This window comes from Eretmochelys imbricata, chromosome 4 (assembly GCF_965152235.1).
Source record: "Eretmochelys imbricata isolate rEreImb1 chromosome 4, rEreImb1.hap1, whole genome shotgun sequence".
Classification (NCBI taxonomy): domain Eukaryota; kingdom Metazoa; phylum Chordata; order Testudines; family Cheloniidae; genus Eretmochelys; species Eretmochelys imbricata.
This window is the reverse complement of record NC_135575.1, coordinates 44,120,369-44,147,446: the sequence shown is the minus strand read 5'-3', so window position 1 is coordinate 44,147,446 and position 27,078 is coordinate 44,120,369. Positions and strand designations below refer to the sequence as shown.

At 42.2% G+C, this 27,078-nt stretch overlaps 2 protein-coding genes across 4 annotated transcripts; one reads left to right on the top strand and one right to left on the bottom strand.

Moving 5' to 3' along the window:
• Positions 1–4,128: 4,128 nt before the first annotated feature.
• Positions 4,129–14,299, bottom strand: BBS12 (Bardet-Biedl syndrome 12). Its single transcript, XM_077814430.1, has 2 exons — positions 14,235–14,299; positions 4,129–6,545 (listed from the first exon to the last, which is right to left on the bottom strand). Exon 2 carries the CDS (start codon positions 6,527–6,529, stop codon positions 4,355–4,357), a length of 2,175 nt encoding a protein of 724 aa, XP_077670556.1. The 5' UTR covers positions 6,530–6,545; positions 14,235–14,299; the 3' UTR covers positions 4,129–4,354.
• A 236-nt stretch (positions 14,300–14,535) lies between these two features.
• Positions 14,536–25,725, top strand: LOC144264001 (uncharacterized). Of its 3 annotated transcripts, none has more exons than XM_077815187.1 (5): positions 14,536–14,684; positions 17,238–17,393; positions 20,072–20,200; positions 20,293–20,430; positions 24,682–25,725. In XM_077815187.1, exons 1-5 carry the CDS (start codon positions 14,682–14,684, stop codon positions 24,736–24,738), a joined length of 483 nt encoding a protein of 160 aa, XP_077671313.1. In that variant the 5' UTR covers positions 14,536–14,681; the 3' UTR covers positions 24,739–25,725. The 3 variants fall into 3 exon arrangements, with proteins under 3 accessions (XP_077671313.1, XP_077671312.1, XP_077671311.1); XM_077815186.1 differs by having other exon boundaries at positions 23,771–25,725; XM_077815185.1 differs by lacking the exon at positions 24,682–25,725 and adding an exon at positions 22,995–23,351.
• The last annotated feature ends 1,353 nt before the right edge of the window (positions 25,726–27,078 follow it).

Genomic DNA, 27,078 nt, shown 5'->3' with positions numbered 1-27,078 from the left:
CATGTGAGTAGTGACAATGGTCCTCTGGGCAGCTGAAGACCAGGAGAAACTCCTCAGGGACCCCTATCTTCAACCCATGCCTAAGGTTTGTTTAGGGCCTGAGTTGGCTATCTGGCTTGCTGTGGGAGTCCTTGAAGTATTCGTAGGCTGTGGGGACACAACAATACCAACTGTGTTGTTAAAGGGAGAAAATGGGGTTATTGCAGAAGAATGGCTGGTAATTTGTGGGAGCCAGGGGCTATTTCAGGTGGAAATGAGGAAGTGGGATTTTTTTACCAGGGCAAGAGACAAGTGAAGTGTTTTGGAATTGTGGGTGGGAAAAGGGTGGTGGGAGAGGCAAAATACATGGGAGATAAGGAAAGGTAGGGAGATGAGCTAGTATGAAGGGCCCAAGGTTTAGATAAGGTCTGGTGCCATACACTTGGAGCCCATTAACAGACTTCTTATCCCACAAGCATTAGCTATCTATAGTCATCAGGAGCTGACAAAACTAATTGAGGCCCCTGAGGGGATGGGCCCTCAGAGGAGCTTCAGAAGGCTGCAAGGCACCTGGGTATGGTGCTGTCTATGACAGGAAGCAGGAAGGCTGCAGAATGAATAAAGGGGTCAAGCAGCCATTAGAGTAAGTGGGAAGGCTGTAGTTGGACAGAGATACTTGAGCCAGCTCATCCCTCTGCTCCACAATACTTTCTCTAGAGAGAGACACACACAGGGGACGAGGAGCCTAGAGGAAAAGGGAGACATCCAGCCAGAACAATACATAGGAAGTGACAAAGAGCCACCACATTTACAGTATTTTTAAGTAACTGCTCTGATTTCTGACTGCCCTTTTACTGAGCCAGGACTTACAGTAAAACAGCTTTTTTTCCCTAGAAAATTCTTGGCCTCCAATATCATGCCCACACCCCGCCCCAAAAGAAATGTATAGAATCAGATTACAAACAGCAGCAGTGGTTATGATGAGTAAATCTAATCACATTTAATCCAAATGGTGTCAGCCATTACAGTGATGATACAAAAATGCTCAAGAGCAGGAATTAGTTTTAGTACCACCATTTACAGTCTTTTTTCTATTTTGTTTTCACCCAAAGTATGAGACACTCACCATGAGGTTTACTCAAAGTATTAGTGTGAGAAACTCATCTCCACAGTTATATGCTTTTCTGTTACAACTAATACCAATTCCATCTGGGCTCGGCTTACTATTTAAATGCTGCTAGATGGTAAAATGACTTGACTAAATTATCCAGACTCAGATTTGGTCTTTTGCCACAACGAAAGCACTACAGAACGCTGTCTGTAAAGCGTCATCGCTTGTTTTGTTGAAAAGGGATAACCAAAAGAACCCAAAGGAAACCCGTTAAGACTGTCATTTTATTTTATTTAGAGGGGGGAAATATTGTCAAAAGCAGTGTTTCAAGTGAGACGTTTTCCAAGATTTGACAACCTGTGTAGTATATATTTCTTACACTGAGAAATTTATGCCCTATTTATAAACACAAAATTATGGTCTCTTCCTGCAAGCAGCACCAAATGTAGTACTATTCATGAATATAATATACTGCAGGCTAGAGTACTGAATTTGAATTTGCAGCATGTACAAATTAACTTAGCAGTATACTGAAAGGCATATCCAGATACACATTCTCATTTTATATACACATTTAAAATGGATGAATGATTCCTACTTCCCTTTCTTCTCTTAGCATTAAAGAACATTAAAAATACAGAAGCTTTTTGTAGTGCGCCAAATCACACACATTATACTGTCAGTACAGGTTCAAAATATAGATGATATTTTCAAATAGTTTTTTATATTACACTGATCATGAATCACTGGTAATGTACTTTCACAAAGTAATTGGTACAAAAATGAAAAGGGTTATAAAGGATGTGTAAATCTAAATATTTGTCTTTTGCTATATTTCATCAGTAGCTCTTTAAGCACTTTATAAATAAGGTCTATAGCAGTGATGGGCTGCATGCGGGCCACAGGTTGCCTATCAAGGTACTCTGATTGCAGGCCACAAGACATTTTGCTGATGTTGACCGTCCACAGGCACACCACAGTTCTGTTCTGGCCAATAGGATCTGTGGGAAGTGACGGCCAGTATATCCCTCTGGCCCCTTCACCTGCAAGCGCCGCTTCCCACAGCTCCCATTGGCCGGGAACAGAGAACCATGGCTACTGGGAACTGCAGGTGCAGTGCCTGCAGACAGTCAATGTCAACAAAATATCTCGCGGCCTGCAATCAGATTACCCTGATGGGCTACAGGTTGCCCACCACTGGTCTATACTATCATCCCCCTTTTAAAATGTGGAAAATGAGGCACAGAGGTAAATTGTCATGCCCAAGACTATAATATAGGCCCTAGGCAGGTTCCTGTTTAGTAAAAGATGGAAATATAACCTTTTGGGGGGTAATATTATATAATATGAAAGCTATTCTCCCTTCTCACCAGAGACAAAACATTTTTTATTTTTTCTACAAATTTAAGTGAATTTTAACGCTTAGGAAAAGGAAGGTAATGGCAATGGCTTGACCAGGCTCAGTTCGAGCTTTTTCAGTCAGCTCTTTCCAGTGTACCTCAATCTTAACTAGTAACACTTGTGATTCCACTTTTAACATAGCTACTCTGGCTACAGATACCTCCATGACCGCTATTTCTTCTAGCGGGACCTCTCAGCACCTTCTCTAGAGGCATAGGGAAGCTCCCTCCTCCAAGGGAGTAGCTACCCCTCTAACATAATTGTATAATGTCTTATATGGTCACCTGAGCACTTCTTGGTAGCAAATCTGCTGCCTGATCCTCTGCTGGCATGAACCTACTGAAGTTAGTATCACAACATTGATTCAGGCCAGCTGAGGAGCTGATCCTGGGTATTCACTACATGGAATAATATTCAGTGAAGTATGCTTAATACTTCTCACCTTCTCGGATTTTCAAACGAAGAGCAGATTTCCCCGCAACTGACAATAGCTAGTCTCTGAAGCACTTGGAATGGGACCTGCAAAGAAAGAATGCCCATTTCCTCATCCACACAGAAGGCACAAATGTGGGGTTTTCCTCACTGTACTTTGTGCATAAAGACTTCTCTTCCCTGTTTTTGGTTGAGCTCTTCATAAAAGTCCAGAGAAGCAGAGAAGGAGCTGTCTTAATCCTTAACTAAAGGGGTGAAGTGTTGAATCGTCCCTCTCAACAGCATCAGGCATTTGGGGAAAGGGTGGTAATCAAAAAAAAAAAAAAGGCAAAAAACATTTGTTACTTGTGATGTCAATCTCACTAATTTTTGAGTCCTCTACACTCTTCCAGGAATAGCGCAGACAAGACCTGAAGTTTCTTATGTGAAAAAACCCCCACTAGAAATAAGAATTGTAAAAATCTTCCAGGCCTTCTTTATAAACCGTAAGACAAAGGATAGAAAGGGGGAGCACATACTGTTTTCCCCACCCTTGTAGGTTGCCTTTAAAGAGAGTTTGTTGATTAAGGACAGTGGTTTTCATCTCTGAAAAACCCTTAAAAAATTTCAAATGGAGGTGTGGACCCCTTTGGAAATCTTAGGCATAGACTGTGGACCCCCAGGGTCCATGGAACACAAGCTGAAAATCACTGATTTAGGAGAATGCTCTTGAGGTGACAACTCTGTCAGTGAGTTCAGTCATGGAGAAGAAACAAGAATTTAGTAGGTCCACCCCCATCAAAAGGTAGTTAGAGACAGACAAAGCAAAGCCCCCTTAAAATTACAGAACACCCACAAAAACAGCAGTTGAGACAGGAGGGTGCTACTCCTCTTTAGTAGCAGGTGAATAAGGACAAGAACTGACTTTGTAGTAAAGGGAAATCTGTGGATGAAGCCCTCAGCTTTCCCACCCCCCACCCCAGCCCATTGTTTTGCAAAGCACAAACACGCCAGAAACCCAGACCAAATTTCAGCCTTTTCTCTCCATCTGAGGAGTCTGGAGCTGTATTTTTTGCTTCCTATGCAACGTAGTATAAGAGGTGGGGAGGCGGTTAATGGAGAGAGCATGGAAACAAACAGGCAGTATTGTTGCTTAGAGACAGTGAGCTCATTTCCATTAGTATCCCACTCCACCTAGTAGCTTCATACTTCTCTCATGCATCAGTTTGACCTTGTCACAGTGTAGATTGGGTGGATACTCAAATTTCCATTTCTAGAAATTAAAAGCTACAGCACTATCTAGTTTGTCTCTACATCCATGTGCTGAATTTTATTTGTAAATATCACTGGCATAACTCCTTAAAAGTTTGCTTTATAGCTGTATAAACATTTCCATGTACCTGCAAATTTTCCACCCACTGAGTTAGAGTCATACATAAAACCTACCAAGTCCTATAAAAATATGAACTCACTAGATACATGTGAATTTAATAACTGATTTCTCTTAGGACCTGTGATAATTTCAGCATCTGTTTGAAGCACTAATAGCACCAAGTCTAGAGCTCTGCGCCATGCTTCCACCTTGGGTGTAACATTGTCATATATCTTTACAGCCTCCTCAGGTTTAGTTGAAAGACCAAAATCCACCATGACCTTATCTCCTTTATTGAACTCTTTCAGAATATATGCTGAAGGAGAACCACAGTCTGCTGCTTTTTTGAGATGATGCTCGATGGAAGTGCTTACTTCAAACTCTGATGCATAATGAGCAGTGTTACACATGAGTCTTAAAAGGTACTGATGCCAACCACTTGCCAGAGCTTTAAGCACAACTGGTTTATACTGTGTGAATGATTTTGTCAGCCAACAAGAAGACATGTAAAAATCTCCTGAAAGTTTTTTATCTGCTTGCTTTAAAGATTGTTCTTCAAGCTTTTTAAGATGACTGAGACACAACAGTTCAACAGCACCACCTCCAGGAAAAACTTTCTGGTCAGTTAGAGCATGATGCAGGCGATAAGCACAAGTCCAGAAATGATCTTCAGTGACTTGCATCTTTGCAGTTACTGTGCTACTAAGCACAGCTGTTACCAGATGAATTCCTTCAGCTTTGATACTGATTGGCACTTTGTTATCCAATTCCATTGTGCTCAAGTCACCAGTTCTCCAGAAATCCACCCAGACACCGCTACCCACGCAATGACTATTTACCTGGGAAAGGTATGTCACCAGCTGCACTCCTGTGCCCTTCCCAAAAGCATGTAGCACATTGTGAGTTACTGGATTGATTATCAATATGTTATTCAGGATGCATCTTTCCATTAAACTTTCACACACATTTCCTTTTACCAAAACTAAATTTACTTTTGCTTGTATTAAAATATCTAACGCACAATTTATCCATAAACTTTCTGAGCTACTTTCTTGCAAACCTACATTTTCTGATATTATTCTGACATTTGATGGTCTATTAAATCCCAAGTGACGATACTTTTCTGTTAAATCACCATCTACAAGAAGAATCTGAAGCGGTCTATCCTGAAGTTGCTTGATAACAGCGACTTTCTCTGGTGATACTAAAGTGATATACCCCGGACACACACAAGAATAATGTTCAGACAATCCTGGTAAACAGCACGTCACAACTTCTGCAATATTAAATTGAGAAGAACCTGTGTGATCAGCTACTTGTTGCTGGCATCTGACAATATCCTGTACCAATTTCATGCTAGACTGATTCCCATGGCTAAGAGCCATTGCCAATTGTCCAAAATCATTAAATTCATAAGGACATGCTGCAGGCCCAGTGGGAGGACCCCCAAAATTGTCTACTTGGAGTGAACAATGGCTTTTTCCTGGAATGTTAAAGTATCTACTATGAGTTAATCTTGTTCTTTTGTTACAGCTGGATGTAATCAAGCTGCTTCCAGGAACTGCAGGCATAGTTTTATTGCCCACTGGTTCATCCAATAAGGGTGTTATATAGTTTGTAGTGCATAGGTGTGAATTCAAACATCTGTTATGAGGATCGCAAGAGCTTGCTTGATGAGAATGAAGGCCTTCTGGAATACTTTCTTCTTTAGATACAGGAACCTCTTTAGGAATATGCACAAGAGGGTTTAAAAAACTGTTAGATCCAATACTAGAAGTTTTATTTTCAATAATTTGGGGCCCCAGACAGCTAGAACTGAAGTGAATGGGAACAGAATCGGGCCCTTTATATAAATCATGTACTGATAGCTGAAGACACTGGACTTTTTCACTGCAAGAGTTCAATCCTTCAGACATCACAGATACTATTAGTGAAAAAGGAACATTCTGCTGAAGGCATTCAAGTACAGCACTGCTCCATGCACCAACAAGAAACAACAGGGTAGTCATCCCAGTTTTATATTCTTTGTTCTGTGCCTGAATTGTTTCATTAAGAAGCTGTCCCACTGCACTAGTTAAATCCAAACTTTCAAGAAGTCTAACTGCAGAACAAGTCAAAACACTCTCACTGGTGCTTACATCTACAATAAATTTATATGATTTTACTGGCCCTAAAAGTGTTCTTCCTATTGATGCTAAAGATGAAAGCTGCTGAAGTCCAATGTGACGTCTTCTGTTCACATTTCTGAAAGCCATGATCAGCTGTCAATACCTGGAAACAAAATACAAGTTTATTGCTTCTGTCTTTATTGCGCAAGACTTCATTCTTGACAAAAATGTAACAGTACACAGTATATAATTAACAAAAATTAACTGAATACAGATTGGGTGAAGTAACTTTACACTGCATAATATTGTATTATAAGATGTTGTTCATGTCTGACGCATGCAGTTGTTGAAATATTGCACTGCTAAGACATTACAGAAGATTTTTTCCCAAAATTAAAAGGTATTTTAATTTTACCCCATAAATCAAATATATTTGATTTAATAAAGCAGATCAGATTTAATAATAAAAAAGACCACCACTCCTTAGGACCATACCCAAACCATTCCTCTTCCGACTTCTTTTCTTATGTCAAATCTTGCATTTGTTTGTCTGATTCAGAATGCATGTTGTTAGGGCTGGAAACATATCTTGTCTGCAAACACTAGTAGGCATAGGTTTTATTACCCTTAGTGATACCACTGACTTCAAACAGAGCTGGAAAGGGACCAACTACCATATTGACCATGAAGATATTTCACTCCCACTCAGTGGCAGGCTCTCCTAACATAGTCATGAAAAAACGGTCTAAAGCCACACTTTTTTATGCCTCATGAATAAAATACAAAGATTTTACAGCTTGGACTTCAATGACACTGCTCAGAGAAATGAACTTAATTTTAAAACACTTTCTTTAACATGTCAAAACTGAATGCCTTCTCTTTCCGTATATAACCTCTCCACTCCACAACCTCTTTCAGTGTTGAAACTGGGCACTGGACTAGATGACCTCTTGAAGTCCCTTCCAGTCCTATCACTCAGGCCCATAAACTGGTAGACATCTTTGACTCCTCCTTCTTCCTTGCCCCAAACGTTCAGGCCATGTACAAATTATACTGCTTCTCCCATCACACTATTTCTAAAGGCATGTCTACACTGAACACTCGGGCAAGTTAATTCACAGTAAATTAAACCAAAGCAAACGAAGGCCACTTTACTTCTGACCAAGAGCATCATCACAGGGGTTTACTATGCCTACACTAATGCAATTTAAAGTCACAAGTTTAGTTAATTTATCTGAACTTTTCTGAGTGTCCCTATGTAGACATGCCCCAAGATCCAAACTTTTCCCACTGATCCTCTAGCTAAAATTCGTTCTTGTCCAACCCCTCCTATCCTAATCTATTACCTTCTACTCTTTGGCCTCTCTGACACCCACATAATCCCCTCTCCAGACTATAGAAAATGCCACTGCTAAAATCATCTGCCTTGTTTGTTGTTCTGACTGTGTCGCCCTGTCTTTTAATTCCTCCAATGACTTACCCTCCTGTCCCACAGTCAAGATCAAGCTTCTTGTCCCCACATAACTTTGCCTTTACCATTTATTCATCCTTGTCCCTTTTCATGACATCCCCTGTCCCCCTTCCATTCTATTAACAAGGCTGCCTAGTAAAATTTTTCAAGTCCTGCATGTAAGACAGCAACATTTTTACAGGTTCATTTATTATATATTTGTTCCATGCAATGTCTTTGTAGGCCTGAACTAAGGCTTAAAGGAACCACTGAAGTTTGAATTGAACACAGAACTTTCTTTTATTTAGTAAGACAAAGTCAGTAAAACTTAAGTCAGTTCCAAGAGAATCACACACTCAGAATAATTTTATTCCACATGTCTATAATCATTGTGATTATTTTTAAAGTAGGATTTTAAATAAGCAACTCATATTAACTTCTGAAACTGTACTGAAGAGGGATGGGAAGGGGAATGTGCACCCAAAAAAAGAACTCTTCTTGGCAGCTTCTTGTGGTAATAATCTAAGCTTGTCAAGCTATATATCAGTATTTTTCACAAACAATCCTCCTTTTTCATTAGTGGAATCCTTAACAATTTTACTTGCCAGTTTCACAATTATTTCTTTATTTATCCAGACACAGTGGTGAATGAAGACAGACACAAGGATGAATTTTAAGCAACAGACTGAAACTTCATTAAACTTGTGGGGCACTTGCTGTCCTGTCACCGATACCCTCACATACCCATACCCTCATTTTAAATGGTTTCAGTGCAGGAGTTACAAGTCTCCTACCATATGAACCAATAACTTAGAGCAGACCATCTCATCTTATCCCTTGGATTCAGCTCACTCTTCTGAATCCTATCAGTACCCCCAAGACCCATGAGGGGACAGACGTTACTAAATGGTGGGAGACGTCAGCCCGTGAAGGCCATAAGGTCTTCTAGTTCTGGGAATTGTTAATTTTAGCCTTTTAAATGCACTGGAAAGTGGCTGCAAGGTGCAACAAACTAACATCCCTATCAACTACCAAGGCTATGTGTACACTTAAACTGCTGCAGCACTTCAGCAATAAATGCTCACTACAGTGAAGGGAGGGGTTCTCCTGTCGCTGTAGTTAATCCACCTCCCCGAGAGGCAGTAGCTAGGTTGATGGAAGAATTCTTCCATTAACCTAGCACTGACTACACCTGGGGTTAGGTTGGCTTTTTTACACCTCTGAGCAACATTTTAGTGTAGACCTGGCCTCAATCCTATTTAACCTAAGTGCACCTCCAGGATGCTGAGAGGAAGGAAAAAAAAACTGTCAGAACTATGAGAATTTGGCCCCAATAGAAGAAAAACCCCTTCCTGATCCCCAGAGAGGCTACTGGTCAGACCTACAGCATCTGCAAGACACAGCTGTAAAAATATACTTACAGGTAACAGGGTGGAGCTGCTGAGCAAAAAGAGGCTCCATATGGGCAAAGCTAGGGTTTAAACTATGAAAGGAGAAAACAAGAAACCAATCAGCTCCTTCCTCTCTAGTTGGCCAAAGAGTAGATAAAGCCTCTAGAGGGGGAAGGGCCACCCCTGCAACCTCTCCAGGAGTGTTCTTCTCTCTGTTTCTACTGGGACTGACCCAATAACCAGTAGTCCCATCAAGTTTTCTACCTGTTGAGGAAGCTGTGAATTAGTACTGAACCCATGCTTCTGCACTATGAGGTACTATGGTGCTGTCTATCAGATGAGATGAAAAACCAAAGCTCTGTGATTTGTGATAAAAGATACTGTGGCACCTTCTGTAAAACAGAGACATTCACACCAGCACTATGGTCAATTCCAACACTGTCAATTACAGGCTGTTCACCTAAAGTTTCCCCTGATATTTCAACTGAAAAAGGTAATCCTCACTTCCAGTCCTAAATCTGGACTGCTGCTGTAAAACAGATGCTTCAGTTCAGCCTATGGGATATACTAGAGATGTGAAGTAATCCCTACAGTGCTACGTATAACTTGTATATCAGTTCATAAAGCAATTTGGGTATCTTTTGCTTGAGACATTTTATGTAAAAGATCCAGTGATTTGCATTTTTGAGCTGTAAAAGCTTGTAACTTTTTTCTTTTCCATCATGCGTACATGTATATTGGTAATAACCATAACATACAAGTGACTGTAACACAGGAAATTAACATGTAGTACAAGACATTGCATTTAGAATTTTGTCATTTCATACTTCTTTCTTCACTCATCCAAAACAAAAACAAAAAGTTAGTTGGGGTTATATTTTCAAGTTACCTACAGCAGAAAAGGCCAGGGAAGAGTGAAGAAGAGGAGGAAGAAGACCCTGTAAGATAAAGAAAGGCCTTGTCTACACTGAAAATGCTTTGCCAGCATAGCTATGTTGGTATAGCTATGCTGGCAAAGACCCGTAGTGTAGACACAGCATATGCCTGTGGTTCTCAAACTTTTGTAGTGGTGACCCCTTTCACATAGCACACCTCTGAGTGCGACCCCCGCTTATAAATTAAAAACACTTTTTATATATTTAACACCATTAGAAATGCTGGCGGTAAAGCGGGGTTTGGGGTGGAGGCTCATGACCCCCCATGTAATAACCTCGTGACCCCCAGAGGGGTCCTGACCCCCAATTTGAGAACCCCTGGTATATGCCAACAGAAAGCCAACTCCGAGTGATATCAGCTACACTGACAGAAGCACTCTTCTGTCAACACATCTGCATCTATACTGGGGATTCTTCCGGCATACCTATGTCACCTCGTAGGTGTGATGTTTTAACTAGCCTGAGACCCTTTGACTGCCTTAATGGGTTTCTACCAACCCAACCTGCACACTGACTTACAGGACCAACTCCACTGGAAAGCCTATCCTCTGTAAACAGCTGAGCAGAATAAAACTCTTTTCTAGAGAAAGAGTATGTTTCACTGCATCATCTTTCTTGGCCTAAAATGTGCAGTTTATTTTTACAGTCTGAAGTAGAGAGAGAGAGAGAGAGAGACTGTATGTTTGTATTACTTTGCTTTCCCCAGTAGCATCTTCATCTTTAAGGGTCTTCACTATAAAATTTTGAATCAATTTGCCAGCTCTTAGTATATTATCATGAAGTGATAGTAAAAACTGCTGAATTGTCTGTACATAAGTGCACATACCCACCCACACACCCCATTGCTAGCCCTGGTGCAGCAGCATAGTTACTGGAAAACAGGTAGCTGAAAAATGTTTTAGTTTACTATGAGCCATGCAGAGTAACAGCAATTCCTTATCCCATCTACCTCAAGCATATTGCTATTTGGAGACTGACAGTCTCTCAAAAAATTTTCTGGCTAGAGACAGGGGGCTTGTCTATACTAACTGTACTGCAGTGGCACAGCTGTACTAGTGCCTCTGCAGTGCTTAGGGAAGATGCTGCCTACACTGACTCCGGTCAGTGTGAGTACTCCACCTCCCATAACACAGTCTACACTTGGAATTAGGTTGGTATAACTGCGTTGCTCAACTATGTAGTTATTATTTAGTCATAAGCTGGCAGCGTAGACCAAGCCCGAATCTTAAAAGACTGCATTCCTTTTTCACTCTAATACATACTTGGGGGGCTCAGCAGGTATGCACTTGGGTGGCTAGCCCAAGATACCACCCATGCCACCACAGCCACCCTGCTATTTTTAGCATCTTGTTAGGGCGTAGTTAGCATAGGTCTATCTAGTCACTCTGGGAAGCACGCTCCCAGCAGTTGTGTAGACCTACCCTACTACATGGTAAATTCCACAGCATCTCAGAACTAGGGTGACTAGACGGCAAGTGTGAAAAATCAGGACACTTTTTTTTGAGGGGGGGACGACATATAAAACCCCTAATAGCGGGAGGGTCCCAGTAATAGCAGGACATCTGGTCACCCTATCTCAGAACACACTGTGCCCTGACTAGGTGCATAGACATCAGACTGCCTTGAGAGCTGCATTCCTGACTTTGCCTGTTTGCGGGTAAGGAAGGTATTCTTCACAAGCTCAATCTGCAGGGCGTGTGACAGCCTCTCATAAATTGTTGTGGCCAGTAACCAAGTCTCAGAAGCCTGCATTCCTTTTCCCTAAAGAAGAGTCTGCAGCTCTGTTAAACACACAGGGAAACAACTGTGTACATTGTATCAGTTTTAAAAAATGAAAGACAGTGAAGGAGCAAATTGGCTGAAGGTGATTAGGCACAAGAACAGACTTTGCTCATTAGCAGAGGCCTCCCCCAATCTAGTCTTGCCAAGTGCATGGCCTATCTCCTCACTTAAATAACTACAATAACTAGTACACAACTAAGTACAAGTACAATAACTCCTCACTTAAAGTCTTCCCAGTTAACATTGTTTCATTGCTGATCAATTAGAGATCATCATTTAAAGTTCTGCAATGCTCCCTCATAACCTTGTTTGGCAGCTGCCTGCTCTGTACACTGCTTGCAGAAAGAGCAGCCCGTAGCAGCTAGCTGGTGGGGGCTTGGAACCAGGGTGGACTGGCGGCCCCGCATCAGCTCCCCGCTCCCCTAAGTTCCCTGTGCTATCAACTGCTGGCAGTTCAGCTATCCCTCACCCCATTGCCATGTGCTACTCCTGCCCTCTGCCCTGGAGCTGCTCCCAGGAGCCTTCTACTTGCTTTGGGGGGGAAGAATTGAGGGGGGCTGTCAGGGTGTTCCCCTCTGCCCTGTTCCTGTACCCCACTTACCCCTTTTCCATGTAGAGCGGGGGGAGGGGGGAAGGAGGGAACATGACAGGGTTCAGGACAGAGGGAGCTTGCTTGCAGCAGCTGCTGTCTCAACTTGCTGATCTACTTAAAAAGGCAATAAGAAAAGGAGTACTTGTGGCACCTTAGAGACTAACAAATTTATTTGAACATAAGCTTTCGTGAGCTACAGCTCACTTTATCGGATGCACGCACGAAAGCTTATGCTCAAATAAATTTGTTAGTCTCTAAGGTGCCACAAGTACTCCTTTTCTTTTTGCAGATACAGACTAACAGGGCTGCTACTCTGAAACCTGTTAAAAAGGCAATGTACTTAGAGTGGAAAGGGGGGGGGGTGAGAGAGCCTGGATTTGTGCTGGACATGGCCCACCTTGATTACCATGCGCATTGTAGGGAGAGTGGTCACTTTGGATGAGCTTTTACCAACAGGAGAGTGAGTTTGTGTGTGTGGTTTTTGGAGGGGGTGAGAGAACCTGGATTTGTGCAGGAAATGGCCCACCTTGATTATCATGCACATTGTGAAGAGAGTTGTCACTTTGGATGGGCTATTACCAGCAGGAGAGTGAGTTTGTGTCTGGGGGTGCGGAGGGTGAGAAAACCTGGATTTGTGCTGGAAATGGCCCAACTTGATGATCACTTTAGATAAGCTATTACCAGCAGGACAGTGGGGTGGGAGGAGGTATTGTTTCATGATCTCTGTGTGTATATAATACCTGCTGCAGTTTCCACGGTATGCATCCGATGAAGTGAGCTGTAGCTCACGAAAGCTCATGCACAAATAAATTGGTTAGTCTCTAAGGTGCCACAAGTACTCCTTTTCTTTTTGCGAATACAGACTAACACGGCTGTTACTCTGAAACCTTAAAGAGGCAATGCATCTCTCTCACATGGTGTGTATCTCTGTCTCCCATGCTGTCTCCCCTCTCTCCATTTGTGCTGCCTTGTAGAGGATGAGGCTATATTAACAACGTGTTAACCCTTGAGGGCTCAGCTGATTGCTAGTTCATCATTTAGTATTCCCTGGGAAATATCCCACCCTCCTCCACCACCTCAACCAAGCTTCACAATCAGCATTGCTGTGTATAGGATTAAATTGTTTGTTTAAAACTTATACTGTGTGTGTATGTCTATATAATAGTCTTTTGTCTGGTGAAAGAAATGTCCCTGGAACTTAACCCCCACATTTACATTAATTCTTATGGGGAAATTGGATTTGTTTAACATCGTTTCGCTTAAAGTTGGATTTTTCAGGAACGTAACTACAATGTTGAGGGAGGAGTTACTGTATCGTACTCAAGTCTCAATGAGGAAACTACATCCGTCCCCCCCCCCAGGCAGTTTCTCTCCCAGGAATGCCTCCTCCTGGACCAGCCCCTTGGCACCACTGTTAAGGTGTCTCAGCGGGGAGGCTCTCCTGGCAGCCCAGCCCAGCCCACCCTTCCCAGCCGCTGGCCTCACCGTGCATGCACCCCGCCAGCCACGCCCCCCGCAGGTGCTGTCCCAGACGCGGGGTGAGAGAGGGCTGCAGCAGCGCGCGGATTCCCCCGGCTGGGAAATGGACGCAACCCGCTCGCCACGGCAGCTGAGAGCCGGGTTCCGCTGCTTGGGCCCTCAACGGAGGCAGGGACAGCCACCCCCCGCAGCCGCTGAACCTCGCCCGGCCCGCACTACTGACCGCTCTCCGCCGCCAGCCCCGCTCCCGCTCCCGCTCTCCCCCGCGCGCAGGGGAGGGCCTGGGCCGCCTGCGGGGGAGGGTCACTCCCGTTCGAGACGTGGCGCGCGCGCAGCTCGGGATTTCCGTCGTTCCAGGCAGGCGCATGCGCCCAAGCTCCCGGGAGCCGCTAAAACGGGGATTTGTTGCCGGGACAACGACGCCTGCGTTTGTCGTGTGTATCCAAGCCAACGGGCAACATGGCGTTCGCTGTGACCTCACAATGCCCGTCGCACCTGACTGGTCCCGGGTATGGGCGGGGCTTCGGTGGCATTCCCGCTGGTCATTGGACGGGGCGCGCTGCCGGGCCCAGGAGAGGCGCTCGGTGCGTGCAGGTGGCAGAACAATTGACGCCCCGTCTCAGCCCGTGGCGGGGGGGAGCCGGTTTGCACCGAGTGCCCCGCGAGCCGGATGGTGAGTGTGCACGCGCCCCTCCCCGGCCCCTAGCAGGGCTGGCCTGGTAGCGGTAAATCCGCCCCCGCCATCCGAGGGCGCCGGGACCCCTTCCCCAGCGAGACAAGCTGCCAACCCCCGGGCCTGGGCAGCGGGGCACAGCCCGTCCCGCCCCACAGCGGCGAGGTTCACCGCCCTGTGTGAAGACTAGGTGGGATCCCAGCCCTGGTGCAGCAACCAGTGCTGGGCCCTCTTGGCAAAGCTGCGATGGCGGGGGAAGGTGCAGGGCTAGTTCCAGACGAGCGGCCGTGCGGGTGGTGTTCGCTCTAAGCAGTGGCTCTCTTGTTTTTAAAGCGGTTACCATCAAATCGTGGACATCCTGCCAAGGGGTTAATATAGGAGCCCTCTTCAGCTCTGGTCAGACAGGCTGCTAGATTCTGGCTGCGTGCATAGGATTCTGGGCCTGTGGTGTTGCTGATTCAAGGAGTGCTGCTTTTTGTTTTTGTTGTTATAGGGAGACCCCAAATCAGCAACTTTACAGGGTATCCTGTATTTGCTTGTATATGCCCTAGAGTGGCTTATCCTCATGTGACGACTAATCCATAGACACTTCCCTTGGCCTGGGGTCCTTGGTAAGCACCTGTCTGAATCAGCTCTATTGTTTCTCCGAGCTACACCGAGAGGCTAAGACACTTGAGCTCACCTTGAAGAGCTGCCACGCGGCCCCTGGAAAACTAGTCTGTTCAGGTTTTCCACCTCTTCCACTTATTTTTTATGTTATGGGGCATTATTGATTTTGACTAGATTGCAGGATGCTAAAATAAACCTACCCAAATTTAATTCGAGTAGGACAGGTAAAAATTCCTTTTTTCAGGGTGACATAGTGATGTCACTCTTTTGTCTAATAGAGATAAAATACCAAACATGGCAAATCTGCAGTTTGAATTTTGGGTGTGATAACATGCAGGGAACACACACAGTGCCGCTCACACTGGGTAAATGGACTCTCTGAATTAATTTAGCCTGTTCTAGTGTCTGACTGTCACTTAGCACATACACCAAGTGTGTGGGCAAGAAAAGAATGTAAATGAAATATTTGCACTGAAGAATTTGTGCAGTGTTAAAATTTTAAATGTGTGGAAAGAACAATAAGCAGTGTACATTTGATCAACTGGATGTATGGAGAGTTTGAAAGACACAAGGTTTGGGCCTCTGCTGTATAACAATTTATCCTTCCTTTTCCATCAGAGAGTCTCCCTGTGAGTCCCTCTATTACTTAAATGTGATATATCTTAGGGCTTTTTAAATATTAAAAATCTGGAGCAGCCGTGTTAATGGAATGAAATGTGAGAGAGATTTGCTGGAGTAATGGGATCCTAAGCTAACCTGGCACGGACGAGTCATGTTAAAAATAAAATTCCAACCCAAAATAGAATCTAAAAAAAAAAAAAAAAAAGTTAGTTACCTTAGTGGCATTCCTACTGGCAAAAAGTTAGGACAGGGCCTGAAAAGTCTAATTTCTTACTATAGGTAAGAAACTTTTCCTATTAAGTGCAAAGTTAGACTTCCCTTGTAATAACTTTTTATTCACTTTTCTCGCCCATAAAGTTTGAACTTTTGAAGAATACTGTCTTCATATGAACCCAGGCAGAGTCAAGAACCAGCACTGAAGACAGTCTGAAGCCTCTTGTGTTCAGAGATGCGGTGGAAGTTGCCATTCCTGTTGCAGAATTGTACTCCAGATTCTAGGCTTTAAATTAAAAAAAAAAAAAAAGGGAGGGGGAAGGAATGCAATTCTCCATTGAAATATGTCCCCTTTACACTACTCTGGCAATGTAATAGGGACTTGGGGAATACACCCTGCATAAGTGGCTCCTACATAGCCAGTCCCCTTTCCTCTCTCTGACTGCCAGTGACTTAGGGGTGTATTAGAGCTAGGCACTATACTTGCCATTTTCTGGTTTCTGTGGCCCAGGGTGCCAATTAAAGCAGAGTACAAGTTATAGCAGCTCAGAAGCTGCTCTAATTTAACCAGGGGCAAGGGAGAGCCCCAGATAATCCCAGAATGAGCACTCCCATTTCTGTGCTGAACACAAGTATTGAGGTACTCTTGAGTCATGCTCAGAGTTGAAGCCTATAGTGCTAGCAATTATGGTTGTGAAGATAGATTTCTCTTAATGTTTTCAAGGTTAAATATATGCCGTGCTGTCTGCAGACAGACAGAAGCAGTAGTCAAGAAATGTAAACATCCTCAATCATCTAAGTGGTGTGTTAACACTGCCACTGAAAGATGACAGTTTGTGTAAACAGTGTTAATTATTTAATTGGTGATTATTCTGGCAGAAACATCTAGCTAGTGTGTTTATCCCAAGCTGCCTAAAGCTCAACACTTTCTCTTTGGGGTGGTTCCTGATAGTCCGAGCAAAAGGATTCTGGATGCTGGCCAGAACTGAGCCAACATCTACTAGTTGCAGCAACAGATGTGCTCTTTGTTCTACTATTGCGGAGTATTTTTTGGTTTGTTTTTTTGAAATGGGTCTTTACCAACTTTTGTCTTTCATCCATTTATTGAAGGCATCTAACTACAGAAAAGCTGGCGTGGGTGCTTCCCAGCGGAAGAAAAGTGGATTGAAACCAGAACTAACTGAAGAACAAAAGCAGGAGATCAGAGAAGCTTTTGATTTGTTTGATACTGATGGATCTGGAAGCATTGATGTAAAAGAACTGAAGGTTTTAATTTTTTCTATGTTTATTTTCAAAGTTGTAGCTGTTGACCTGCTCTATTCACCAGTGTCCAAACTCAGTTGTAGGCTGGCATTGTCAGTCCCAAATAATATATGAAATGGCTTGTTTTCGGAGAGCTAAATTTTACAAAATGTAAACCAATGCTTGGGTGCCCAACAGGGCTGGATTAACTCTCCTGAGTCCAAGGGCTATTAGATTTTTTGGGGCGCCTGTATACAAGTCTCTCTCTAATTTAAAACGAAATGATCACAATTATGGCATCGAGACTATTAACGCTATACTAAACTTGCCTTTTAATTAACAAAGCTGTTCTGTGGTTACATTTCAGTCTTAACATGTAGAACATAGTTAAGTTAATTCAAAATAGCCTACTTCTTACCTTAGAACAGCTGTTATATTAGTTTCTTTCTGGGAAGGAGTTTGGGTACAAGAGGGAACTCCAGGCTGGGGCAGAGTGCTGGGGTGCAGGAGAGGGTGAGGGGTGCGGGCTCTGGGAGAGAGGTTGGTGCAGGAGGGGATTCTAACCTGGGGCAGGGGATTGGGGTGCCCGAGAGGGTGTGAGGTGCAGGCTCTGGCAGGGAGGCGCTTACCACAGGTGGCTACCAGCCAGTGGTGCAGCAGGGTTTGGGCAGGCTGCCTGCATGCATGCTGTGGCCCCACGCAGCTCCCAGAAGCGGCCGGCTGCTGTCACATCTCTGCGTGCCCTTGGGGGGAAGGGGACAGCGTGTCTCCATGCGCTGCCCGCAAGTGCCCCCCTGGCAGCTCCTATTGGCCAGGAACCAGCCAATGGGAGCTGCAGGGACAGTGCTGTGGGCAGGGACAGCACACAGAGGTGCCTCTCCCCCGCCCTCCAGGGGCCGCAGAGATGTGCCAGCAGCTGGCCGCTTCTGGGAGCGGCATGGGGCCATGGCATGCAGGCAGGCAGCCTGCCTGAGCCCTGCTGTGCAGCTGGACTTTTAGCGGCCCGGAGATCGCGATCGACTGGGAGAGGCTCCAGGATCAATCAGTTGATCGTGATCGACAGGTAGGTGACCACTGAATTGTATACAATTATGGATTTATTTTTGTGGGGTCCCCCTTTGCCTGAGGGCCTGGGCTGTAGCCCCTACAACCCTTGCATTAATCCAGCACTGATGCCTAACTGGAGAAATCAGGCTGGATTTTCAGATGTGCTGAGTTACTCTCAGCTCCTGTTGACTTCAGTGACTTTAAACACTAATCCTTGTCAGCTCAGTCTGGCTGGTCTAATTAATATATTGATAATATGTAAAAGTTAATTTTAGAACCAATAAATTTAACAGCTTCTAAGAGAACAGAAATTTGCAATATGTTTCTTAGGTAAAATAATTCAATACATCACATGCATTCATGATTTCTAGAGCTGTTTGGGAGGAGTTTCATGACTCTGAAACATCTTCCATTCTGAAATGGAAAGAAAAAGTAATACGAATTTTCCTTGATCAGAAATCCAGGAAACAAATTTTTGGTTGATCGAAATATTTCATTTTGACAAAACTTAAATGCTTCATTCCAGTTTCAACATTCCTTTTATATTTTGGTATACAAGATAAAAACGGTTTTGAAACAAAATAATTTTAAAATCGAAAATCAGAAATGTTCTGTTTGGAAAAGGTTGCAATGGTACGTCTCAACCTTATTTAAATGCTTTTTTCAATTTTCATTTCAAAACAAATTTTCATCAGAGGCAACATTTTTCCACAGAATGTTTTACCTTTTGGTTAACTGGCATTTTCTGATGGAAGGACATTCTGTCAGAATGTCCAACCAGCTCTAATTATTTCCTTTACCTGAACCTCAGAAAGAATGAGTGTTTATACCCAAAATCCACTCCAATCCAAGTATTTTTGAAACTGAACGTAATCTTTCTAAATTAAATTTGCTTCAGGCACCTAGCACGCTGATGATGCTATATAAATAATTTTGAGAAGCAGCAAGCATAGTTCTAAGGTGCTGAAAGACTGCAGGTACAAAATTTAATCTTAAAAATACCTTCATGTTCGCTCCATCTATGACAGTCTAAATATCACGTTTGTAAAGTTATGTTTTGTATTTTGTTTGTGGCCTGTAAATGGCGGGGATTTTGTTTTCTGACTGTCACACTGACTGATTTTAAAGGACCTTAAATACCCAATTGTGGTTACATTTCTGGCTTTGTTTGTTTTTTCTCTTTAAATAAATATCAAAAGTCCCTAGAGCTAGGAATGGGGATTCCTTTTAACTGTTTATATATCAATAAGTAGAATAGTAGCTTACCTTGACATTAGTGAGAGTTTTGCTGTATAGTTCAATAGGAGTAGGATCAAGTCTCTGCAGGTCTCCTGTTCTCACTGAAGTCCCAGTTCAACAATTCAGTTCATCTGTAAAATAACTTACATATTGATTTTCAAGGTAAGAAATTTATGTTGTTTTTGTTAGAGCGGTGAGTGTTACAGTCACAAAAAACTACTCAACTCCGGAAGAAAAATGCCATTACCAAAAGGATGAGAAATGTAGATAAGAATTTCTTTGTGATTTATATGCTTTAAGTTATAGTTGCAGTTTGAGGAAAAGAACTGAAACACTGCTTAATGCAAATGGTTTAGGTATAATTCTAGTGGCATCTTGTTGTATACGTATGTTAACTGAATTGCTCTTTGTTACAGGTAGCAATGCGTGCACTAGGCTTTGAGCCAAAGAAAGAAGAAGTTAAAAAAATGATCACAGATATCGACAAAGAAGGAAGTGGCACCATTGAATTTGAAGACTTTTTGGCCATGATGACCCAAAAAATGGTAATCATCTACTTCGTCTGAAAAATCAAATGTGATAAACGAATGAGGACATTTAAACAATGGGTTTTTATTTTTTCTTGATTTCATTTTAGAATGAGAAAGATTCAAAAGAAGAAATCTTGAAAGCCTTCAGATTATTGGATGATGATGGGACAGGAAAGATTTCTTTCAAAAATTTGAAGAGAGTTGCCAAGGAGCTAGGAGAGAATTTAACAGATGAAGAATTGCAGGTAAATTCTGACCTTACCAATAATTTCCCAACATACTTTGGGCCAGTCCTTTAGCTCTGTCAGACACAATGTCAGGTTACTCTGAAAGAAAGACAGGAGGCAATAGATACGTTTTAATTAGGCCACAACTTTATTCACCTAAAATATCTGAGCAATAAATCACACAGTGTGGGTCATTATTTTCGTAATTGTTTCCCCTTATCTTGGCGGCTGCCATCAAGCCCTTCTCCATCCAACCTAGTCCCAGCCAGCCAGTTGCTGGGACCCCGCAGCCCTCACCTCGTATAAAGTTGAAGGGGGCTGAAAAGAAACAGGGGTTAGCTCCCTGCTATACCAGATGTTAGGTTCCCCAAACCCCACTTACCCAACTTTCCTCTAAATTCCCTTCTAATCCATTTTATCTGATAACTGTGTCCCTTTTGTAAGGGACATTATAAGCCATTTTCTTAAAATGGTAACAAATTGGTTGGATGTGAGGGATCTTCCATCATCATACATAAAGAGGGGCTCCCCCCACCTGTCTCAAGGCTACGTAAGTCCTTAATGACCCTACCGGACAAATCCTTACCTCATCCCCCTCCTGTAGCATGAAAGACTTATGTTGCCTTCTCTCTCCCGATCTGTTTTCAACATCCTCTGATCTCTCTTCCCACTGTAAATCACTGTACTCAGAAGCTCTTCCTGAGTTATCCCTTACCAACCCAGTCACTGGTTCACTGACTCTAAAAGCTCTAAGAAATGCTACCAGGAACGCAGCCTTGAACAAGGCCACCTCCTATGCATGTTTGCTGGAGAACTTTCACCAAATCCCTAAGCATCTGAACAGTGATGGGACAACAAGGATCCTGCCTAGGGCCTGTGTCTCAAAACCATCTCATTACAAACCTCCAGACTAAGATTCTAGTACAAGGATCTGGGTACCCGTTGCCCTACTAGCAAATGTAAAGCCCGATAGGCAACTGGAGCTGGTAGAGAATGTCAGCCCATGTTGCCAGAAAAAACATGTAGTGAAGTATCTGGTCCTCTGGAATAGGCCATATCACAGGGAGGCCGTCCCTCCTTGAAATTACACAAAATTGTTAAAGCTTCTGTCATAAGCCCTGAATGTTAGTGTCTCTACCAATCGGTGTACTGCCCCAAGAGCCATCATGAGACAAGCCATCATGAGACACCATCATCTGTTTGGTTTCCTTATTGGCTCCTGGCACCAGCTCCCAAAATCCATCCACTTGAAATCAAGACAATGCATTGTCTATTCCATTATGAATCCTGGGAACATCTTTGGCAGAAAAACAGATGTTAAAGTTGAAACACTGCAGGATGAATGCTCTAGTCAACCTTATAACCCTGGGCAATCTGGAGGACTGGTGCTTACTAACATGTAACACCAACATGCTGTCACTCCAGAAATGCACTCTTTTGTTTGCGAAATTCATTCCCCAAATAGTCTCTGCCACTAAAATGGAAAAAAATTTCAGGAAGCCTACATCCTTTACTATCCATTTTTGTATCCAACCAGGGCTATTTCTGAGCACACCAGCTGCCTTGGTGAAATACCCCAAAACCTATTCTCCTCCCAGTGCATCTAAGTGAATCTTTAAAACTGCCTCTATCATCCATTCCTCCCTCCAAAAAAGAACCCCCTATTACAATGCATCAGAAACTGTTCCCACACTCCTAAATCCTCCTTCATCTCTTAACGTCTATAAAATGGTTCAGCCTTGACATTCACATGTTGACAGTTGAGTGCAAAATGCAGTATTTTTCTACATTTTCAAATATATTGATTTCAATTACAACACAGATTACGAAGTATACACTGCTCACTTTATATTATTTTTATTACAAATATTTGCACTATAAAAAACTTTTCAGTTCACCTCATACAAGTATTGTAGTGCAATCTCTTTATCATGAAAACGCAACTTACAAATGTAGATTTTTTTTTTTTGTTACATAACTGCACTCAAACAAGTCAATGCAAAACTTTAGAGCCTACAAGCCACTCAGTCCTACTTCTTGTTCAGCCAATCGCTAAGACAAGCAAGTTTGTTTACATTTACAGGAGATAATGCTGCCCACTTCTTATTTACATTGTCACCAGAAAGTGAGAACAGGCGTTTGCATGGGACTTTTATAGCCGGCATTGCAAGGTATTTACGTTCCAGATATGCCTAACATTCGTATGCCCCTTCGTGCTTTGGCCACCATTCCAGAGGACATGCTTCCGTACTGATGACGCTCATTTAAAAAAAACAATGCATTAATTAAATTTGTGACCGAACTCTTTGGGGGAGAATTGTATGTCTCCAGCTCTGTTTTACCCACATTCTGCAATATATTTCATGCTATAGTAGTCTCAGATGACTCAGCACATGTTCATTTTAAGAACACTTTCGCTGCATATTTGACAAAATGCAAAGCAGGTAACAATGTGGGATTTCTAAACATAGATTTTGGAAGGCATTTCAGATTCTTAAACCTTGGGTTAAGTGCTATAGCTGAGAGGGATGAGGTGTGGAGCATGCTTTCAGAAGTCTTAAAAGAGCAACACTCCGTTGCAGAAACTACAGAATCTGAACCACCAAAAAAGAAAATCAGCCTTCTGCTGGTGGCATCTGACTCAGATTATGAAAATGAACACACATCGGTCCGCATTGCTTTGGATATCGAGCGGAACCTGTCGTTAGTATGGACACATCCTCTGGAATGGTGGATAAAGCATAACGGGACATATGAATCTTTAGCGCATCTGGTATGTAAATATCTATCTTGGGACGCCAGTTGCAACAGTGCCATGCCTGTTCTCACTTTCAGGTGACATTGTGAACAAGAAGCAGGCAGCATTATCTCCTGAAAATGTAAACAAACTTGTTTGTCTGAGTGATTGGCTGAACAAGAAGTAGGACTGAGTGGACTTGTAGGCGCTAAAGTTTTACGTAGTTTTATCTTTGAATGCAGTTATTTTTTGTACATAATTCTACATTTTTAAGTTCAACTTCCATGACAAAGAGATTGCACTACAATACTTGATTAGGTTAATTGAAAAATACGATTTCTTTTGTTTTTTACAGTGCAAATATTTGTAATAAAAATAAATATAAAGTGAGCACTGTCCACTTTGTATTCTGGGTTGTAATTGAAATCAATATATTTTTCAAAATGTAGAAAACATTCAAAATATTTAAATGTTATTCTATTGTTTAATCGCGTGATTAATTTTTTTAATCATACAATTAATCACGATTAATTTTTTTTAATCGCTTGACAGCCCTACTTTAAAGTAAATAAAAGGTCTTGTATATTGAGTCTGGTTGTTAGTCTTAAATATTCTTTACAGGAAATGATTGATGAAGCTGATCGAGATGGAGATGGAGAAGTAAATGAGCAAGAGTTTTTGAGAATCATGAAGAAGACAAGCCTATATTAATGTTTGCTATTGCCTTCACTTAGGGTTGTTTTAAAAGATGACTTGGAAAAGACTTTAAAAAAATATTAGCTTTCACCCTTTTTTGATGTTTCATAATATATAAAGAAGGCCTAAAAGGGGATGTATTTTTGTTTCTTTTCTTTTTTGGATAGTGTTTTTTATGATAAAAATGCAGGGTCTATATAGCCTAGACGACTGTGGGTGACAGAAGAACTAGTGAAATGAGACATCCCAGGAGTGAAAGCTGAGAAGTAGAGTTAGTCAAACTATTACTCAGTTTTTTGTTTTTGTTTTTAAATGTATGTAAGTTCAGTGACTAACGCTTTAGAGAAAGGACATTGTTGGAAACACCCATGCCCCTTCATTTAAGATGTGAGAGCCGATAATACAACATGTTCTCCAGCAAACCTAGAGATGAACTGAGTTGACTTCTTTGATATTTCTAATGCATTAAAATTAAATTATAGGTTGAGTTTATACTTCTAAAAGAAACAAAGGCACAAGGCCAATATTTTTGTTCTTGTAAGCTTTTCAGGTTTGGTGGCTATCATGTTTTTTTCCATTAAGGAATCTAAAATCTGTTGCATATCCATCTTTATTGTTCCTGTGGCTGGTTGCGTTGGGACCCTGTGGCAGGTATGTGTAGTAGCAGATAGCCATGTACAGTACAACTCCTGTTATCCCAAATGCCTTGCTATCTCTAGATGTTGTTTCATTTCACAATCCAATGATTGTCTGAAATCTGGTTTGTCTGAACTTGGTTTCTCTCATTTTGTTTAGATTATCAAAGTTGTACTATATAATCATTGTCTTGTTCCCAGGTACTGATGTCTGAAGCATTACTGAGTTTCTACTGTTCTTTTAAGTACTTGGAGTGAAATTCATCTGTAGGCACCACTGAAGGCCAGGCTGTATACACAAGAGTAACTTTACAACTCCTTCATACAATCTGATAGCACTTTGACAGTACAGAAATAATTTGTTATACTATACAGATGTCAAGAACTAGCAAATTAAGAGGTTTCTATGCATATGGGAGCTGCTTTTTAATTTTTATTTTATAGGCGGCCTCATTTTGAGAATGTCCAGGTATTGCCAATTTCAGCCTAACTGGTGCTTCTCAACATTTCCTTTCTGCACACAAGCATATGGCAGCGAGGCTCAACATGTCATCTAAGGACATAATCCAGAGGGAATTATCATCCTTGATTCACTGTCAGACAACCAAATAAAAAGTTGTAAGGAGGCCATACAACCTAAACTGTGTCTCTTGATTACAGCTCCTAAATGGAGTTCAGAAGGGGGAGTGTAACACTTGCAGTTGCTTTTCAGCTGCAAGGCCCCAGCAGGGGAGAGCTAGTCCCAGCTAAGGAAGTGGGGAGAGTTAGTTTATGTGAACTCTTGATTTGCAGATGCAGAGCTGATATGTGTTGTTAGAATCATTCTGGCTTCGGGCTCTGTACTGATCTTCCTCTGTATAAGCTAAGCCACAGTTAGCTTATATAGAGGTGGGCTCAAATCCCTGGATGGCCCTACGTATTGAACTGAGCCTATATGAACTAGACCATTTAATTTTTATCAAGTCAATGTTAACTTTTTCTACTGCAGTAGATGTGATCTATGGCACTGTAAGCTTTTTTTAAAATACATGGTTCAACTTTGTATAAAGTGAAATAAAACAGTTTTGCAAGTATACTACTTGTGGAGTTGAGTTCAGGAAATTGAATGTACTATCTAAATATCACTGTTTTGATTTGTGTGTACAGCAATTCTGGACAAGCTTTTAATTCTGTATTTTATAACACTTTCCAAAAGAGAAATGCATAGCCTCTAAATATTCTGTCAAATAAAACTTTTTTCCCTGGCATGCTGATTAAAAGTTTCTTACACTAAGCAGTTCTCTTCAAAAAGGGAAATTTCAGCCTCTAGAAGACTGGGGGAATCCCAGAACTTGTTCGAGTGACTGTACAGTTTTTGAATGTTGCAACAGGAAAAGGGTAATGACTCTTGTTTACCTATGATGCATTTAGTTTCTTCCTGCCCTAATCACATTACTCACAGTGAAACATAGATTGATTCTGAAGCTAGGAAAAACATATATAGATTTACTTATTCATGCTGAAACCTTGTAGCTTGGCTAAAGTGACGAGCTTGTTAACTAACCTCTTCAGTCTCATAGACTCATAGATATTAAGGTCAGAAGGGACCCTTATGATCATCTAGTCTGACCTCCTGCACAATGCAGGCCACAGAATCTCACCCACCCACTCCTGCAAAAAACTTCTCATTATGTCTGAGCTATTGAAGTCCTCAAATCATGGTTTAAAGACTTCAACGTGCAGAGAATCCTCCAGCAAGTGACCCGTGCCCCATGCTACAGAGGAAGGCGAAAATCCCCCAGGGCCTCTTCCAATTTGCCCTGGAGGAAAATTCCTTCCCGACCCCAAATATGGCTATCAGTTGAACCCTGAGCATGTGGGCAATCTGAAGTTTTGGACAGTTTTTTGAATTGGAGTAGATCTTACTTCTAGTGAATGTAGGGCTAGAACGGACCTCAAGACATCATCAAATCCAGCTCCTGCATTGTGGCCAGGACCAAGTAAACCTACACCCTCCCTAACAGATGTTCATCCAGCCTGTTCTTAAAAACCTCCAATTATGGGGATTCCACAACCACCATGGAAGCCTAGGCGAGAACTTAGAATTAGAAAGTTTTTCCTAATTTCTAACTTAAATCACTCTTGCTGCAGTAGGACATGGAGAACAATTGATTGCGGTCCTCTTTATAGTAGCCCTTATGTCCCACTTCAGTCTTTTCTCAAAGCCAAATATGTCCAGGTTTGTAACCTTTCCTAATATATCAGGTTTTCTAAAACTTGTCATTTTTGTTGCTCTCTTCTGGACTCTTTCCAATTTTTCCCCATCTTTCCTTAAATGTGGAGCCTAGAACTGGACACAGTACTCCAGCTGAGGCCTTGCCAGTGCTGAGTAGAGCAGGACAATTAAGTCCATGTCTTACATACGACATCCCTGTTAATACACCCCAGAATGACAGTAGCCTTTTTTGCAGCTGCATCACATTGACTCGTATTCAATTTGTGATCCATTATAACCCCAGATCCTTTTCAGCAGTACCACCAGTCGTTCCCCATTTTGTAGTTTTGAATTTGATTTTTCCTTCCTAAAGGAATTACTTCGCTTTTGTTTTTATTGAATTT

Bases quoted from the DNA above. Each gene is read 5' to 3' on its own strand.
- LOC144264001 (XM_077815185.1), top strand. The intron at 20,201-20,292 runs GTAATCATCTAC...ATTTCATTTTAG, and splicing joins CCATGATGACCCAAAAAATG to AATGAGAAAGATTCAAAAGA. The intron at 20,431-22,994 runs GTAAATTCTGAC...ACTCCGTTGCAG, and splicing joins TAACAGATGAAGAATTGCAG to AAACTACAGAATCTGAACCA.
- BBS12 (XM_077814430.1), bottom strand. From the start codon at position 6,529: ATGGCTTTCAGAAATGTGAACAGAAGACGTCACATTGGACTTCAGCAG.